Raw genomic sequence first — 18234 nt, forward strand, 5'->3', positions numbered from 1 at the left:
GGTTTCTTCGGATTAACCCCCAGGACATCGACTTACAGGACAAGGAGAACGCATCCGGGACGATGATGCTAATCTCCTCCGGGGCTCCGCAACTCCGCAAGATGGAAGGTGGAGGCTTTCAGCCTCCGGAGACAACTTCTTGATCTGTACTTATACACGATCTGTACCCTACCACCCCCTTGAAACTGTTGTCAGATTTCTTGTCGCGATATCACGATGGCGTCAAAATTGCAGACTTTCATTCATTCCTCAAGTGAAAAAGGCCTCTCGAGTGTCACGACTCTGATTGTGGGCCAGAGTCTGGCTGTTCTCATTGACCCTCCATTCTTGATCCCCGATGCCAAATCTGTGGTCGAATGGGTCAAGAAAACGACCAACGTGGCTTTGAAGGCGGTCTTCATCACACACCACCACCCGGACCATTACTTCTCCGCGAATCCCATTCTCGAAGCATTCCCCAGCGCAACCCTCTATGCTGCACCATACGTCTGTGCCGGTATCGATCGAGAATATGACGAGAAGGTGAAGTACTGGCCGTCGGTGTTTGGCAAGGAAAACGTGCCGGCCCAGCCTCGAAAGCCCACCCCCTTTACGTTCAGCTTCCTGCAGCTCGAAGGCAACCCCCAGTCGCCCATTGTCCTTCTGGGTCCGTTACAGGGCGACTCCGTGGACCATACGCTGTTCTGGCTGCCCACAGAGCGGGTCATCATTTGCGGTGATTCCGTCTACGCCCGGAGCACCCACGTTTGGTAGGTCTAGTGTCCAAATACTTCCACAGTTTCATCAGTCCAACGCTGACGGCGAGGTCACAGGGTTGAAGAGATTGAAACGCCGCAGATCCTGGAGGCATGGAACAAAACGCTCGACGTCATCGAAGCTCTCCAGCCTGTGCAGATCATCCCCGGCCACTTGGAGGCTGGGTGGGTCCCGGACGCTACGCAAGACATGGCGCACATGCGGAAGTACCTGCAGCTGTTCTCGGAGAAAATCACCTATGCCGACAAGAAGCCACAGGTGAAGGACCTGTTCGAGGTCTTCAAGGCGGCCTTCCCGCAGGCGGACAAGAACTTGGACTTCTTCCTGGGCCACCTGTCGAACCAGTTTGGGGAAGGAGGCGAGATCTGGGAGGAGAACAGACACCACGACGTCGGGGCGCGGACGACGGAGCAGTTGCAGGGGTTCCTGATCAAGCTGTAGTGCGGGATTGAACATTGAAGGGGTCGGTCTGTCTTCAAGCAAGTCAGGTCATATGAGAAACTGCGAGGGGCCTTCCGTGAGACGCAATCGTCGAGTGTTAGAAGTGAGCTAGCTGTGCAGCACTGACCAACGTAAGAGCGTGGGTCAGATCCGAAGGGGTTTGATCGAAGCTAGGAAGCTGCACTCAAAACAAACATTTGTACAGACAGACTCATTGTTCTATTGTTATGATTCTTCAAGGAAACACGGCCTCTTGGAAGAATCAACTCCTACAAGCTCAACCAAATGAGCTCCTGTGAGCATCCTGCTTGTAATACTTACTACCTTTACCTAGTGAGCCCCTGTCAGTGGCCTCACATGTCCATGTTGAAAGCTCTCCCCAGCTCACACCCGATGCACTGCTATCATCGACATCAAGCTAAGCTAATTCTCCCATCCTGCTGCTGTATTCTTTCCCTCTCCCACCGCCACTTGACCATCGAGCAACAAGTTCTCCCCCGCCCGCCCGCCCGCCTCCAATGGCGCTGATCTCGCATCCGAGCTCGGGAATTGGCCATCATCGACGCGGGGGCTCTTCCGAGACTCCCCAGCAACCAACACACTTTCAGGAAGTAAGTCTTTTTCTTCTGTTTTTCACCCCCTCCCCTCCTCGGAAACATGGAAGTGGAGAGTCTTTAAACTTTCATCGGAAAATCTACGACGACTACATATGGGACCTTTGTGGTGGTTGCTTGCTGCCAGACAAGACGAAAGGGGCGAACATGGGCCTGGCAATTCCGCGCCATATCACCAAAATGGCGCTAATTTTGATGGGTATGATACATTCTATTCTGTAAGAGGTATAGAGGGAGACTGTCTAGCGACCGTATTAATAATAATACTTGGTATAGAATACCCACCCAGTACCTCAACTGGGATTCGAGATTGATAAGCGCAGTCGCATCTGGCTATGTATTCGTCTCGCTGCTCCAAGGTGTGTCCACCTCTGCTGCACAAGCCAGCCATCGATTGTGCTCACCCTCCCACATGGCCCCCTGCTAGTTGTGGGAGGTAACTGCGCAACTAAATGTAAGGTGGAATTGAACGCGTGCTTGAGCCCAGCCACCGCCGGAACTGATGGTGAACAACCCCCTTCAAAGGCATCTCTCTCCAGGGAGACCAAATCCAGGAACGAGTAATAGTTCGTCCACAGTATCGAGGCTCAAAGGAACGGAACAGAGCAGATTGGTCTGGTTGTGGTTTGTGCGAAAACATGAGGATGTTGAAGTCACACACACGCATACAAGGACAAGGGCCAACCAAGACAGGGCAGTGCAGTGCAGTGGCAACAGTCAAACTCCGATATTCCTGATATCGAAGAGTCCTGTCGGTCGGGGACGTCTGGCACGATGGCGCTTTGAGGACGGCGTCAGGTCATTCAAGAGCTCGAAACCGACTTTATGCTCGTACAATCCCAGGGAACACGCAATGAATCATACTACCTGTAACTCATTAGAGGAGGTCACCAGCTACCCGTGAGATACTACCCCACAAATACCAAGAACAATTCAATGTAATGACTGCCCCCCCGTGCTCAGCTCTTCACAAAATACGGCGCCAGGCCGATCTTGACACAATCGGTGCCGGCACTCCCCCCGACGGCCAGGTTCCCACCGCAGGAGAACCACTTCTCCGCCACGGCATTGACCTTGCACGTCAACAAACCTCCGCTCGCCACATTGAACGTCGGGGTCGTGTAGGCCATGGTGGTGATGTTGGCGGGCGAGTCGAAGAACAGGGTCATGGCGGGACCCGTCGCGTTGACGGGCGGGTGCACGTTGGCGACGTTCTGGCTGACCGCCCCGATGAGGCTGCACGCGCTGTTGAAGGTGAACTTGGTCGCGTTGGCCGTGGTGCCGTAGAAGGAGATCTTGTCGCGGCCACCGCCGGGCTTGGACAGCACCGCGTACGTGCCGTTCTCCTTGGTTGTGCTGTTGTTCTGCTGGATGAGGAACGTCGGCTGCGGGCCCGACGGGTTGCATGTCGTAGGCGTCGCAGGAGCGACGACGCTGCTGGTGGACCTGGTCGTAGCCGGCGGCAGGGTGGTCACCGGTGTTGTGGACGGTGGGGCGGTGTCCGGCAGCGTGGAGATGGTGGTCGGCGAGGGAAGGGTGGGAGTCGACGGCGTGGTCGAGTTCGCAGATACCGTGACCGAGTCCGTCCCGTTCCAGTAGACATTGCAGGTGTCGTCGGTACAGCAGCTATACTGCACGATGAGATGTTTGATGCACTGGAAGCCGGCCGGACACCACCAGCCCTGGGAGCCGCCGCAGCAGGTCGCTCCCTGGCTTTTAGGATACTGCCAGGCCGAGCCGCAGCATGACCATCCATCGGCGGCATAGCCCACTCCGCAGCCGATGCTGTCCTTGGGACGACACCCGAGGGCGTTGCAGCACGCTTGGTCCGCCGGGCAGCAGTATACTAGACAAAAAGTAGTGATCGTCAGCCACCGAACGCAAGATGCATCATAGCGTGTTCCAATATCGAGACGACGCTCGAGACCTACCGGCACAGCCCGTTAGGCCATCGCACGAAGTCGCATCCAGGGCTGGCAAGCAAGAGTTGGTTGGGGTCGAGGTATCGCGCTTCATGAGCTGGCCATACATCTGTGGGGGCGAGAGTAAGGTCGGATTCCTGCGAGCCTCAATCAAGGCTGCGTCGACCAGATAGAGGAAGAAAAAGGGCACGCATATCATGGTGCAGAGCAGACGGGGAAGCATTTTGGCAGCCATTGTGGTGTCGAAGAAGCACTGTGGGGAGGGAGGAAGGGAGGATGGGAGGGTGTCTGGAGCAGATATACCTCTTCCGCCTCCAGAACCCAAGGACTCACATATTTCCATGGGCACCCTCCAAACTCGCCTCGTTGTGCTCCAACGCAGCTATTTCGATCCATCATTCCGCAGGAGCCTTCGCCAGGCGCGTGAGAGGGCTGGAAGTTCGGCATCTTGCGGGCTCAACGCCACGAAAAAATAATACTCAAGACACGCACAAGCTCAACCAACAAGCTTGTGACACACACAAGCTTAGCCAACAAGACAAGCTTGCTGGTTGACTCTTTTTGGTGTACTGGATGGACATGTAAAGGTACGAAGTATGCAAGTCGTCCCGTGTATCGTGCCAGATGGCCGTCGGAGGTGGTCGATAAACGGTAAAGCTCTCGACGCTATCCTTCTGTAGCGACCCGGTGCTGTCCATATTGGCATTAGCAAGGGACGATTCTGCCTTGTCGACGAGACCCTTTTCTGATCAGCCCTATGACCACTGCCCTGGGCCTTTTGACAAAACACGAGGCGAGCGGGCCACCACGTTATTGTGTGTGAGATGCAGGACGGACTTGGTCATAAAAACTCTCGTGTCGGCTCCGCTGGCGACTGACGAGACGAGGCCAAGCGACGATTCTCAGCCGCACACGAGCGACACACGGGAAAGACCAGCTTGAGATGCCTTTCCTCTCTCACTTGTTGGGTGATAAGCTGTGACTTGTCATGAGGAAGCTTTCTTGGCCACTGCAGACACGAGCTTTAGCAGTCAAAGCTTGTCTGTTCTAGACCTCGCCAAGCCCTATGCCACCGCGGAATGTGAGAAATACAGAAAAGACCTCTTCGTTACCATGTCACACAAGTCGTATGGAAAGAACAAGAGACTTGGCCGTCGGGGTGTTGGAAAGTCTAAACACCTTATAAAGCCCATTCACAACCTGACCGGTGAGTCCCAGCCTCTCGCCGAGACGCCAATCCATATCTTCTGGGCTCGTGTCTCGAAACCCCCTTCGTGCTTCCTGCCGTGGTCGTGATCGTGAAAGTGGACTGGGCTTTCAAACGGCCCCTTTCAAGGGGGAAGGCAAGGGGGAGGGGGGAATTTCTAGGGCGCATAAATCGACCAGAGCCCTCCCCCTCCCTGCTTGCACTGGGCCTGTCTCTCTCATTTCTCCCTTGTGTTGGAAAAGGGAAAAATCTACCACCAGACTCTCTTCTTCGATATCTCAGGGCTCCTGTTGAACTTCAAGATGAGATTGTCAACTGCGTTGCTGGGCATGCCGCTTGCTGCCGTCCATATGGTGTCGGCACAGATGGACTGCACTACAGCAGGATCTCCAGGGCCTGAGTGAGCTACACCACCAGCATCATCAACAACCTCCCTTGCAGTGGATGCAGGATGCAAAAATGACTAACAATTTCCATGTAGATCCGTGCTCCAATGCCTCGGATCTGTCGTGCAGTGCGCCACCACGGAGACCAACCTCCAAGTCATCAGCTCGTGCGAATGTAGCTACATTCGTGCAGCCCTCAGGTAGTGACTCCCCCACGTCCTTCAACTGGCACTTCACTGACATCTTCTCTCATAGCTGCTACACGTCAATCTGTGGAGATAGCATCCCTTCCACGAGTGACATGATGTCACTGAGCTCGCAATACTGCGGCGGCGGAGGGGCGGCAGCAACGACCACAGACAGTGGCGCCTCGATGACCGGGTCACAGGCCAGTGCGACAGCCTCGGTCGCAAGCGCAACGAGCAGTGCTGGAGCAGAACATAGGGGCCTGTCACAGGAGGTCTTTGTGGTTGCTGTTGTCGGGCTAGTCGGTGCTCTAGTATGAGTCCGGTCATCAGCATATGGGAAATACTGGGGACGCCATCGAGTGCGTGGAAAAGGCTTTTCTGAGCTGAAAGTATCTCTCGAGCCAATGCCAGGTTTCTTGCGTAGCGAGTGGTACAACACGGAGACTCCAACTGATCCCGAAAGGCGAAAAGGTGTACTACTTAGTGGGGAACTGCTGGCTGCGGATTCTGCGTCTGTAGGGACAAGTACTCTGCAGGGTTTCATGTGAGCTTCAATACAATCCCGATCACACTGTCCATATCACACACAGAATTGGACGATAAGATTCGCAAGAACTCCACTTGACAGTTGAGGGTGGGAAATGAGAGACAGCCAGATGTCCGGTCCGACCGGGAGTAGGGCATGAGTGGCCATGGCCATTGTGTTCCTAGGTTGGGAAAGGCGTCATCAGCCATAGCCATTTGAGCCTAGTAAGAGTACAATGCTCTGTTGTCATCTGACCACCCTTTTACAAGCACACCACACGAGTCTGGATGGTCGTGAGGCGGTCAATGGTCGAGCCACCCGCAAGGCTGCCGTGCGAAAGGGGGTCGATCTCCGCTGCCCCCGCACAGCGGAGACGAAAATCATTGCAAGAGATGTCCACCAGCTGAATACTTGGCCTATATTCCGTACTTCGTGTAGACAGTCCAAATATGACACATAAGAGAAACGAGCACATTTGCAGAACGCTGTTATCGACGCACGGTGGGTCGAGCTCTGTGCACAACAACCCTCTGAGATTCTTCACGGCCCAATTTCCATGGACTGACAGAATGTTGAGCCTTGCTATCCTGCTGCTCGATCAAGATACCTGCCACCATAACTCGAAGGTGGTAAAGACCTCGGTCTGGATGAGGCCACCCCGGGATGATCAGGGTGCAGTCACTAGGGCACCAACCGTCGTCGGCACTCCATGGCGTGCTGGTTGATATCCTGATGTTGACGCCAAATAATCCGCCTCAATACCGAGGGCCAGTCCGTGCTTGCTCCTGGTTCCTATGCGGGATTCCGCACAGTCAGCCGTCCGTCCCACTCTTTACCGAACCCTAGACGTTCGGGTGTGTATGCCATTAATCTACCTCAGCCACCCTTCTTCATGCCGGCGGGTGAAGCCGCTTTGATCGGCGAGACCTCAGATCCTAGCTTCCCGTCAAGCGATCCCTTGGCAAATCTCAGAGTGATTTTCTGCCGCTCCATATCTACCACCTTCTTCATTCGGTCCAGGTCACCATCCCGGCCCTCGGCGTGCCGAACGTTGGCCGCACCATACGGCTTGTCGATCAAGAAAGTATCTGAGATGACCATCATGTTGCCAGACCAGCGCGCCGGATGAGTCCGGGAGAGCGCATCAAACAGCGCCTGATCAACCGGGGTAGTGCCTTTGGGACCGACGCGAGCTCGTGCCGCTTGTTGGCCAGCAATGTTCCTCGCAAGCCGGGCCTGCACACCATTGGTGTCGACTGTATTGAGGGTGGAGGTGTTCGCAGATACCGGGGGTGATTGAGGGAGCGAGAGGAGCTGGAACGTGCTGATTTGCGAAATAGGGATGATTCGATAGGCACCAGCTGGTGCGGCGAGGGAGGTGGAGGTAATGGACACGGTAGAGCTGGCAGCAGTGTTTACAACGAGAAGGTTGGTCAGGGGATCAGCTGTGTAGATAGTACCTTCCACCGTTGTTTGATTCGGCGTAGTGGTGGTCAAGCGGACGCTGTGACCACAGTGAGCAACCAACTCGGTTTGATCTGGTCGACCACAGTCTTACCGGCTTCCAATAGCTAATTGCAAACTGATATCCTGAGACACCGACGACGACGCTGCAGGCTGAGAAGGCTCGCCCTTGGGCAGGGCCACTGGCACTCTTGTTCCTGCATTCTGACGTCTTGTGTCGGCTGCCATCATCATGCGGTAGCGGCTCGCGGAAGAAGGTCAGGCTATAAAAGGACCCTCCCACAGAACCTATCACCTTCCTAATGCGTTGGGAAGTAGTGAATATGTGGGGGTTGAACAGAGGCGGCGTGGGCCTCGAAAGGTCGAAAGCAAATTCGTCGTGAAGCAGTGACAGGTCTGGCCCGTACCGGCTGCCACGATGCTCCCGGGCGCGAAATGCAAAGCCAAAATTGATACGCCAGGCGCCCAATGCCAATGCTTCTGGGAAATTGAATGGAATAGCAACAGCGAAGTGAAAAGGAAAATGAGGCGCGTGGTCGATCAACTCAACCCTCCAAGTTGATGAGCGCGAGAAGCCGCAACGGACGGGTGCGGTCGCAGTCTGGTGGACAAACTTATTATTTGGCGAGAAGGGGAAAGGGAAAGTCTGGAGTCGGTGCGGGATACTAGCCGCATCTGATTGGTCGATCGGAGGAGGAGTTTCACCGAAATCCGTAAAGGGGGAGTCCCAGGATCAAGTTTTATTTTCCAGGCACAAAAACAAGGCCCAATTATGAACACTATCTATGCCTTAGATGCAATCCTGAAGCCCTCCAAGCCAAGTACCACGCATAACGACAGAGCCTGCATGGACATGTTTTCGAAGACCCATCTCCCAAGGCGATGCTAGAAGACATGCAAAAGAGAGACAGAGGGGAAGGGCCGTAGACGGCAATACGCCTAGACATTGTAGGTGGAAGCAGAGACGTTGCCACCACGGCCAGTCCAGTTGACGTGGACGTGCTCGCCCTTGGGGTATTTCGCGTTGGCATACTCGGGCTTGATCACAAAGGTGTGGGCACCGAAGTAGTCACGCTGAGCCTGGAGCAAGTTGGCGGGGAGGTCCTTTGTGCGGTAGCCGTCGAAGAAGGCCAAGGCGGTGCTGAACGCGGGCATGGGGATTCCAGACTTGACGGCAAATGCGATCACGTCTCTCCAGCCCTCTTGAGCGTTGTGGATGGCCTTGTTGAAGAAATCGTTGAAGAGCAGGTTTTCCAGGTCAGGGTCAGCACGGTAAGCAGAGGTGATGTCCTTCAAGAAGACAGATCGAATGATACAACCACCACGCCACATGAGGGCAATGGATGGCTTGTTGAGTTTCCAGCCGTACTGCTTGGCAGCCTGTTCAATCTTGTTAGCTTGGTGAGCTGGGAGGAGAATCGTTGCAGTTGACTTACAGTCTGCATCAGCATGAAACCCTGGGCATATGAAATGATCTTGGAGGCATAGAGACCCTGCTCAAGGTTCTTGAGGAACGCAGCCTTGTCTCCCGTGAACGAGGGCTTGGGGCCTTCAATTCGCTGGGAAGCACGGGTACGCTCGTCCTTGATGGAACTCAGGCAACGAGCGAAGACAGCCTCGCCAATCAGAGTGACAGGCATGCCGAGATCCAGAGCGTTGATGGCAGTCCACTTGCCGGTACCCTTTTGACCAGCAGAGTCAAGAATCTTCTCGACAAGTGGCTTGCCGTCATCGTCGGTGAAGCGGAGGACGTCGCGGGTGATTTCAATGAGGAACGAATCCAAAACGCCCTTGTTCCATTCCGCGAAGACGTCACCCATTTCCTGGTAGCTCATTCCGAGACCACGCTTCATAATGTCGTAGGCCTGGGCGTGGTCAGTGGCACATCTCCTGGAAACACATCGGCCAGCCAACTCACCTCGCAAATCAGTTGCATGTCACCGTACTCGATACCGTTGTGGACCATCTTGACATAGTGTCCAGCACCTTCATCACCGACCCAGTCGCAGCAGGGTTCACCGTCGGACTTGGCAGCGATGCTCTGGAAGATGTCCTTGATGTAGGGCCAGGCCTCCTCGTTACCACCAGGCATCAGAGAGGGACCATACCGGGCACCCTCCTCACCGCCGGACACACCAGTTCCAACGAAGCGAATGCCCTTCTCTGCAAGGTATTTTGTGCGGCGGTTGCTGTCCGGGAAGTGGGAGTTTCCACCGTCAATGATGATATCACCCTTGTCGCAGTAAGGGAGCAACTTCTCAATGAAGTCGTCGACGGCAGGACCGGCCATGACCAAGAGCATCATACGGCGGGGCTTCTTGAGCTTGGAGACGAATTCCTCGATCGAGTGGGCTCCGACAATGGATTTGCCTGGGCACGCTCGGTTAGCACGCTCTTTCGCTACCCACGGGATTGTTGTTCCGTACCCTTGGCCTCATTTTCGAGGAAACGGTCGACCTTGGAAACGGTTCGGTTGAAGGCAACGACAGTGAAACCATGGTCGGCAGCGTTCAAGATCAAGTTCTGACCCATGACCGCAAGGCCAATGAGACCAAAATCACCACTGGGTTCGGACTGCGCAGGGCCGACCTTGAGGCCAGCCAGTCGCGCTCTAAAGTCAGCATCCTGTTCGTCAATCGAGTGTAATTATATGAGGCAGAGAGCAACGTTCCGAAGTGCATTCTCAATGTAGGAAGGGGAGGAAGATGAGGGTGGGGGGCCATTGGTAGTGTTGCGCAACGAGAGGGAGAGGTACGCACACTGGACCAGACATGTTGACGGTAGTGATGAAGTGATGATTGAATAGATCTAGGTATCGTTATACGTTTCACAGGAAAATTCAACGGACAAGTCTGAAGGCAGCAATCGAGTCTCTGTCTAATGCACCGAAAAAGACGAGAGGCACGAACGTTAAGAAGAGAGAAGAAAGCTGCAACAGCGGAACGGGCAGTAATAATATGTTGATTAGAGCTGGTCATGGGCATGGATTACCGCTCAGGCACGGCTTCAACCCCACCAAACAAATTTCTCTCGTTGGAGGGGCATTGGGAAGGCCGCTGCAGTCACCCACCCACCCACTGTGGTCATGGGTACTGAGTCGCCCTCCGCCGGCTGACTACTCCTGTCGCTGGGACTAGTCGTCTTGACCACTCATCGAGGCACGGTCAGTTCCCCAATGAAGGATTACGTAGACTTCATGAAGACGATGCAATAAGCCAGCAACCGTCTGGCAGAAGACCATGTGCTATCAGGACTCGTGAATAACCAGGACACTGGTGACTCAGCATTGGCTCAGTCTTCCAGCCTTGGGCATGGCATTGCCCTGAGCCGAGAAGACATCGGACGCTGGCCAGCTGCGACTTCCGAGATCATTCTCCCGAGCCGTCCGAAAACAACCGGTTCGCAGGAGACCAGCGAAGGCTGTGGTCACCCTACTCCGTATATTGCTCCCCCTTTTGATTGTAACTGATGCGGGAGATCAAGCCACAGGTCCTTGCTAGGACTCATAGTTCTCTGGCCGCCTCTTGGGTTTCCCATGCTCCCCGTATCCCCGTGACTAAAATCTCGGAGCTTTCTCAACAAACTGGTTCCGCCAGAAAAATATTCTCATGCCAAGCTCTGTCACGTGTAGTTGAGATGGAGCTATGCTTAATGAGACCTAGTGGCTTCGTTAAACTTGATGCGGATTCTGTTTGGTCCAGATCTACGTATGATTGTTGATCAAAGGCTTCGGTAGGTGATCGCCAAACGCTCTTCTACAGATTTCGAGAACCGGTCCATCAGTGATTCACCGCCCTACCTTCAAGCTTGTAGACAAGATACAATTGCAGTGCACCTCTTCTCATCCAGCAGCCTTTACGCTCGTTTATCCCTATTACGCTGGTCCAAGACTAACCTCCGAAGAGGGTCTCCGGTACGTCTCATCAACCAGTGGTTTCACTGCCAGATCAAACATTCATCATGTCATATTCGGCCTCTCCAGGTCTCAATACTTCTCAACCTCCAGCTTCACTCCCTGCGCGGCCGCCGCCCTCTGCAGTCAGCCCTGCACCAGCATTTAAACCGACATCGAGCGCCGCCTCTGTCAAGCCGGCTTTCACAGCCTTTGCTCCAAGGTCGATAGCGAACGCATATCGCACAAGCAGTCCAGCACACTACGCTGGAGCGCCGGTCACCACCTACAGTCCTGCTGCGCAGTATCCGCAACCTACATCATTACCTCAATATGACGCATCGTACTCGAGCGCTCCTCAGATCCGCAACCCTTTCGTGCCGACTCCAGACGCATCCTCTTCCTCGGCGAACCCATATCCAGGCTATGACGCCGATTACGAAGCCCAAGTGCAGCAGTGGCAAAGTGCATACATGAGCAGAGAGGTTAGTAACACGTCCACGCCGAAACCAGTGGGGGCAGCGCCGGCAAACCCGACCCAAAACACGATCATATCCCACAAAGAAACCACAAATCAACATAAAGATGATGTCCCTAAAACGGTATACCGCTCTGGTGGTGGTACCAGTTGGACTGATCCGACCCTCTTGGAATGGGACCCGGCGCACTTTCGGATTTTCGTTGGCAATCTCGCGGGCGAAGTGACCGATGACTCCCTCCTCAAAGCCTTTGCACAATACCCCTCGGTCCAGAAAGCCCGTGTGATCCGCGACAAACGCACCACAAAATCCAAGGGGTATGGCTTCGTTAGTTTCGCCGACGGAGACGATTACTTCCGTGCTGCAAGAGATATGAACGGAAAATATGTTGGCAGCCATCCGATCGTGGTGAAAAAAGCTGTGACAGACGTGCGACCTACAAGCACAAAGCAGCCAGGACACAAGGGCAAAGGCGGCGCTGGTGGCCACGGAAAGGTAGAGCACGGTGGTGTGCACAAGAAACAGCCGAAGACGAAGGGTGGGCTGAAGGTTCTTGGATGAGGACGGGGTAATATCGTTGTCATGATGGGAAGAAGAATCAGAAAACATCCATTGAGCCTGACAACAACAGTGAAGATACTCGGCCGAAAGGAGCGCAGGCACTCTTCTGAAATCGGACTCGGCATCGACAAGCATAGCCATATGATCGAGGCATCCTCAGAGCAGGAAGTCGGATAGAGAAGAATTGCTTTGCGCCAGGCGAACAACAGACGCATATGTTGACCCAGGACGATGGTACCGATGCATGGTGTCTTATGATCCGAGCTCAGGCTTCGGCCCTCCGGGTCGTTTTATTGGAGGACTTCTGGTGGCAGTGTCGCACACTGTATCTATCCTCCGTCGGGAGATTCGTGAAGGTTGGTGGCAAAAGAGACGATTTAACCCAGAAATCGAGGGAGACAACAGTATCATAGCATGCCAGAGTGGGACGAAAGGCCCGGTTGGCTCTACCTCAGACTCTTACGATGATCCCGGGCCCGTCACTGAGCCACCAAGTGGTAGTACTGGGGTTGCTAATGCCAATTGGCGAGGACATGTGGTCGGCTACATAGCTATGGAAATTGTTATGGACGAACGCCCCTTTCGACCGCCTTTACCAACTTTGACAGCAGATTTCCGCACTCTGAGTCCACGAAGATGCCTGTATTAATCACCACATCGCATTTCATGGTATGGTCAGATGTATATATAGCAAGAGAAAGAGCACAGGCGCATAGCCCAGAATAATATGTGCCATTCGAATCGGTAGGGCTTGCTTTCTTTCCTCGGCAGGCTTTTTTTGTTAAGCCCTACCTATGTCCCTAGACAACATGGACAAGGCAAGGGTAGATAAATAGATGGATGGATGCACGTCGCACACGCAACAACACCAACAAGATGTAAATAAACGTGTATGTATGTATGTATGTATGTATGTATGTATGTGTATCTTTCCGTCTGTGTGACTCGTCAAGTCCTACCTACCTACCTAGGTCGTGATTTGATTTGCTTCGTAAACTCATCAGACATCTACCGGTGATACGTATGTTGCAAAATCGTGATGTGATTACATTTTGAGGCAGAGGAGGGAGGGAGAGATATCAGACATGGAGGAAAGAGGAGGAGGAGGAGGAGGAGGAGGAGGAGAGAGAGAGAGAGAGAGAGAGAGAGAGAGAAAGGAAGAAAAGGGAAGAGAGGGATGGATACAAAGAAATGAGCAGCAGTTCCATATCCGAACCCGGTTTGTCGTATATTACTGTATAGACACGCCCTTCCAGCCCTGGGGACCAATTGAGCAAACCCTCCCGCCTATCAATAAACCAGAGAGAGAGACCCTTGCCTTTTCCCTTCTTCTTTTCCTCCTCCTCCTTCTCTCGTCGCCTGCACTATTTTATCGGACTCATCTCCGCGAAAGCTGAATCTCCTTCTTCGATCTCCTCACGTTCGTCGTCAACCGGTCCGCTGGAGGGGGACGCATACCAAGCTTTGAGATCCTCCTGCTGCTGCTGCTACCGCTTAGTTTCATGCGGTCCCCCAGGAGATTTGAGTCGCGTCTCTGGTGCTCGCCGACCACCACGGCACCCGTGCTCTCAGGCTCGGCGGCCACGGCTCCCTTGGAGATATCGTCCGGGTCCAAGATGGGCTCGGCGGGGGCCTTGTTCTCGGTGCCTGGGCTCCCACTGGCCCCGTTTGTGGCGTTGCGTCTGTCCTCTTTACCCTCGTCGTCGTCGGAATATTCGCTCGGGCGCACGACCTTCAGCTTGATCCCTTCACCCTTCAGCGTCGAATACACCCGCAGCCCCACGACGCACACGGCATTCCAGGGCTCGCCGGGCCCATCGCCGTCGTCATCAGGTCCGCTGCCTGGTTGCTTCATGCCCGATCCGTCCATGTCGATGGCCGGGTTGAGCAGTGGCGAGCGTGAGCGGCGTCGCCCGCGGCGGACATTGGGTCTGAGTCGGCCTAGACCGGGAACGAAGCTGGGAGTCGAGGAGGCATCTGACTCGGCGTCGCTGCTCATGTAGGGCGACATGTCGAGTTCTGAATTCCAATCGAACGGCGGGAAGGAGTCTGCGTCGGAGACATCGTCGTCATTCGTGGGCCCTCCCTCGTTTGGCTCCTGGTTGCCGTCGTTTTCGCGGTCAATGTCAAAGTCTCTTATTTCGTCGCCGTCTTGGATCTCATCCCTGCTCCCGTCAGCGCCGCTCCCAATGCCCAGCATGACGGCTGTGCTGTTGAACGTATCGCTGCGTTGGGGTGCTCTTCGATGAGGTCCATTCGCCGTGCTAGATTGAGGATCTCTGTACCTCGTGATTACAGAAGTCGCATCGTTACCGGAGCCGATGTCTTTAGATGTGACATGCTCTGGACGAGATAGTGGAGGCGGCTTCGACAACGGCTTGATGTCGGTAACAACATTGGAGCCGTCTGCTTGGACGAGCGCATCGTTAGTTCCTGCTGGGGTGGTCTCGGGCCTCTTGTCAGAAAGATCTTCCAGTTTGCTGGCGTATTCTTCTGCGTCGGCGACTTTGATCACTTCTTCCAGCGGCTGAACAACATCGCCGGCGGTGATTTCCTCCGGCGGTTTTTCCAGAGAAGCAGGGGTCGCGCTGGACTCCTCTAACCGTTCCGCGGATTCCTTCACGCCCACGGCGACGGACTCGACCTCGACTGTTTCGGACACGGGGTTCAAATCTTCGCTTTTGTCAACGTGCCCATTCTGCATCGTCGGACTATCCTTGTCGCTCTCAGGGTTCCCGTTGATCATGCTGTTAAAGGTTCCCTGCCTCTCGACAACCGGTTCTGAAGGCTCCTGGTCGACCTGGCCATTTGCCCGTTTCTTCCTCTCTTTCCTTTCCTTGTTCCTCGCCCGCCTCTCTTTTTCCAGCTCATGCCTTTTCTTCTGTCTCTCCCAGTGCTTCTTCGCTTCGGCCTTCGCCCTCTCCTTCATCTTCTCCTTCTCCTTTGCCCGACGAGCCTTCTCACGCTCTTTACGCTCTTTCCGTTCTGCCTTCGTTTCCACCAACACGCCCTTGGCATGCGCCAGGTCGTACGAAAGACCCATCTGAATGAGCTTTTCGCGTCTTGTGGCGGCATAGACGGGCAATACATCTTCGACGTGCTCTCTGTCCGTGTTCCGGGTGGCGGTAATCTTCATCAGCACCGAATACGTGCCAGCTTCCAGCTCAATATCGGTGCTGACAGATCTGGCCATGGCGTAATTACCGTTGGACCGGACAATGTAGTCGTTTTCGTCCTCCTTGTTGTCGGACTCGAGGCGGAACTGGAGGTCAAACCCATATCCACCCTCCAACCCACCGAAATAGGTGTCGTCCAGCTGCGCCAGCACAATCACCACGGGCGCCTTCTCCTCCAACGTCAATGAGAATTTGGTGCTGTGATACTCGGCTGACCACGAGACATTAACACTGGTCCAACACTGCGTGACATTCCACTCTGCACCAAAGATTCTCGTTCGATCGAAATGCTGATACTTCCTGAGGAGATCCTCGTAGCTGATCCAAAAGATGCCATCGTTGCCGAATTTGTGGTCCAGCAACTGCATCCACTCGGGAGTCCATTCGGAGCTGCCGTCGCTCCATCTCCCGGTCCATTCCTTCTTGCCCCAGGGATTGCGGAGTTTCAGAAGCCGCTCGCCCTTGATCTCCCGTGCGTCCATGATGCTATAAGCATGCCCTTCGGAGATGCCTTCACGTTCGCGGGGTGCCCGGGTGGTGTCGAGCCAGTTGGCGTAAAACCCCGTGGCGCAGCCGAAGAGGAACTTTTTGCCAACCTGCATGAGTTCGTCGTGCCAAAAGGCCTCGCGGTCGAGGATGTCAGTGCTGTATATCTCGGTCGTCACGCCGCCAGTCAAGTCCTCGATGGCTTCGCCAGTGAATCCTCCGTCGATGGAAGCAAAGTCCCCATGCGCCTTCGCGTAGGCCTTCTCGAGCAGCGGGAGCCACGTCTCATTTTCATCGCTGCATTGCGCAAAATACAGTGCCCTCGAGCCTGTCAGGTGGGCTTTACGGTATTCTTCGGCACTGTCGACGCGATTGATGTCATCCCAGACAACCCGTTCGTCCTGGGCTTCGTCATAATCGGGTGCTCGAGCTGAATATCTGTCAGTCTTCGCCCACGTAGATGGTAACGACAACAATAGGGAGACATCGGTGCAAAAAATTATTGAAACTTACTGTAAAGCTTATCATCAATGATCGTATGCTGCCATTCACCATCTGCAGGAATAAATTAGGACGTTTTATTTGTGTTCACCCGGAGCGTGAGAGTCTTACCTCGAAAGAAGACAAAGCCATAGACACCGACATCTTTGTCGTGTTTGACACAGACTCTGTCGATCAATCCTTCCATATTGCCCAATCCACACAGCGCTGCCATCAGATAGCAATCTCCGTCACGCCCCTGCCGCACATCACCAGCAGTCGGTCCGTTAATGAAGAATTCGGGTTTTTCGAAGATTTCCTAACCCCCTTCTTAGCCATCGTAGATCTCGTCGAGAAGGCAGCAACAAGCAGAAAACTTACCGTGACCCTTTTGACACCCTTGGGCTTCATGGAATCGCCAGGCGTGCTGAGACCGTCGAGACAATTCCTCTGCCCAGACTTGAGATCCCACTCGATGTCAAAGTGCATGTCTCGGTACTTCTGGTTCAGTCGACGGCATTCTCTGATGATCCTGTCGACGTCCCTGTTGCACTCGGCGAGGGCCTCCTCGTAGGATTTGGCGGCGCGCTGGCCGGAGACGGTGCCATGAGGAGTCTTCGCGGCCTTCTTGCGGGCATAGGGGTTGTTGGGGAGGAGGGTGAACACTTTACCGGGGTGTTTGGGGTTCAGTTGATTCCAGAACTGGTTTACCGTCTCCTGAGGAGGCTGTCTGCGCTGTTTGCGTCGCATCTTTATGGGAGCCGGGGCGACAGAAAGATCGGGCGGTGGAGGACCATACCAGCGACCACCTCCGCCGATGTTGTCTCTGCGATCATCCATAGCTTTTCTATGAGTTGGGAACAGAGATATTCGAGCCCAAATGGAGGCGCAAGTGAGTCAAGCGGAAGGTTGCGTTGGCCAAACAAGCTTCGATGGCTGCTGAAATACAGCCCCCAGACGATCGAAGCACGACAGCGGGGAAAGCACGAGGCCCAACGGCAGTGGGAGCCTGATGAGCAATGAATACCTGAGTCAGACAACACGAGGATTGGACGGGTCTCGAGAGAGCAGTTAGTCTTATTCGTGGAAAAACAATCAGATCGACAGCGAAAAGAGCTGAAGTGAAAAGTGGACGAGGAAATGGGAAGAAGGAGGCTGAGAACCGGCGACACAAGGAAACAACAACAAACAACAAACTCAAGGCAGCGAGCGAGTGACAGATAAAACTATCTGAACTCGAACGGTCAGGCCAGCACCGTTGCACAAAGGGGATCTCGGTTCTGGACCACTGCATGAACTAGCTGGCGCCAAACAATGCCATGGCCAACGTTTGGTGGTGCCATACGCCATACGCATGAAGTGGTCGTGCGGCTGAGATGCAGGCCAAAAGCCCAGGACTTTTGCGACGGAGAGAAATGAGGACGCCACGATGCCTTGTCTTTGGGCTGGTGACAGGCGAAACACACTATTAGTTGGATCAGTTCACAAGCCTCACTTGGTGCTGGTTCGACTGGATTCCCTGGGCGTCTTACACGAACCAGTGGCTGGGCTTCACTAGGCAAACCAGGCAGCTTCTGTGGCCCCCAAAAAGGCGACGGGGTGCGCAAATGTCCGTGCACAACAACACATACAAAGACCCGCCGTTTATTTCACGCG

At 54.4% G+C, this 18234-nt stretch overlaps 7 protein-coding genes across 7 annotated transcripts; 3 read left to right on the forward strand and 4 right to left on the reverse strand.

Moving 5' to 3' along the window:
- Nucleotides 1–216: 216 nt before the first annotated feature.
- Nucleotides 217–1197, forward strand: AYL99_09506 (hypothetical protein; the record flags this gene model as incomplete). Its single annotated transcript, XM_018841013.1, has 2 exons — nt 217–749; nt 813–1197. 2 exons carry the CDS (start codon nt 217–219, stop codon nt 1195–1197), a joined length of 918 nt encoding a protein of 305 aa, XP_018689694.1.
- Nucleotides 1198–2770: 1573 nt separating this feature from the next.
- AYL99_09507 (hypothetical protein) lies at nt 2771–3968 on the reverse strand (the record flags this gene model as incomplete). Its single annotated transcript, XM_018841014.1, has 2 exons — nt 2771–3657; nt 3743–3968. The coding sequence occupies 2 exons, from the start codon at nt 3966–3968 to the stop codon at nt 2771–2773; spliced, it is 1113 nt and encodes a 370-aa protein (XP_018689695.1).
- A 1274-nt stretch (nt 3969–5242) lies between these two features.
- AYL99_09508 (hypothetical protein) lies at nt 5243–5831 on the forward strand (the record flags this gene model as incomplete). The annotated part of the gene is made up of 3 exons (XM_018841015.1): nt 5243–5340; nt 5422–5526; nt 5582–5831. 3 exons carry the CDS (start codon nt 5243–5245, stop codon nt 5829–5831), a joined length of 453 nt encoding a protein of 150 aa, XP_018689696.1.
- A 1085-nt stretch (nt 5832–6916) lies between these two features.
- AYL99_09509 (hypothetical protein) lies at nt 6917–7732 on the reverse strand (the record flags this gene model as incomplete). Its single annotated transcript, XM_018841016.1, has 2 exons — nt 6917–7544; nt 7599–7732. The coding sequence occupies 2 exons, from the start codon at nt 7730–7732 to the stop codon at nt 6917–6919; spliced, it is 762 nt and encodes a 253-aa protein (XP_018689697.1).
- Nucleotides 7733–8443: 711 nt separating this feature from the next.
- AYL99_09510 (6-phosphogluconate dehydrogenase, decarboxylating) lies at nt 8444–10277 on the reverse strand (the record flags this gene model as incomplete). The annotated part of the gene is made up of 5 exons (XM_018841017.1): nt 8444–8884; nt 8941–9369; nt 9423–9874; nt 9931–10115; nt 10264–10277. The coding sequence occupies 5 exons, from the start codon at nt 10275–10277 to the stop codon at nt 8444–8446; spliced, it is 1521 nt and encodes a 506-aa protein (XP_018689698.1).
- A 1187-nt stretch (nt 10278–11464) lies between these two features.
- AYL99_09511 (hypothetical protein) lies at nt 11465–12436 on the forward strand (the record flags this gene model as incomplete). Its single annotated transcript, XM_018841018.1, has 1 exon — nt 11465–12436. The coding sequence occupies one exon, from the start codon at nt 11465–11467 to the stop codon at nt 12434–12436; it is 972 nt and encodes a 323-aa protein (XP_018689699.1).
- Nucleotides 12437–13814: 1378 nt separating this feature from the next.
- On the reverse strand, nt 13815–17418 carry AYL99_09512 (hypothetical protein; the record flags this gene model as incomplete). Its single annotated transcript, XM_018841019.1, has 4 exons — nt 13815–16528; nt 16612–16653; nt 16711–16897; nt 16960–17418. The coding sequence occupies 4 exons, from the start codon at nt 17416–17418 to the stop codon at nt 13815–13817; spliced, it is 3402 nt and encodes a 1133-aa protein (XP_018689700.1).
- Between the last annotated feature and the right edge of the window lie 816 nt (nt 17419–18234).

This window comes from Fonsecaea erecta, assembly GCF_001651985.1.
Source record: "Fonsecaea erecta strain CBS 125763 chromosome Unknown Scaff9, whole genome shotgun sequence".
Lineage (NCBI taxonomy): Eukaryota > Fungi > Ascomycota > Eurotiomycetes > Chaetothyriales > Herpotrichiellaceae > Fonsecaea > Fonsecaea erecta.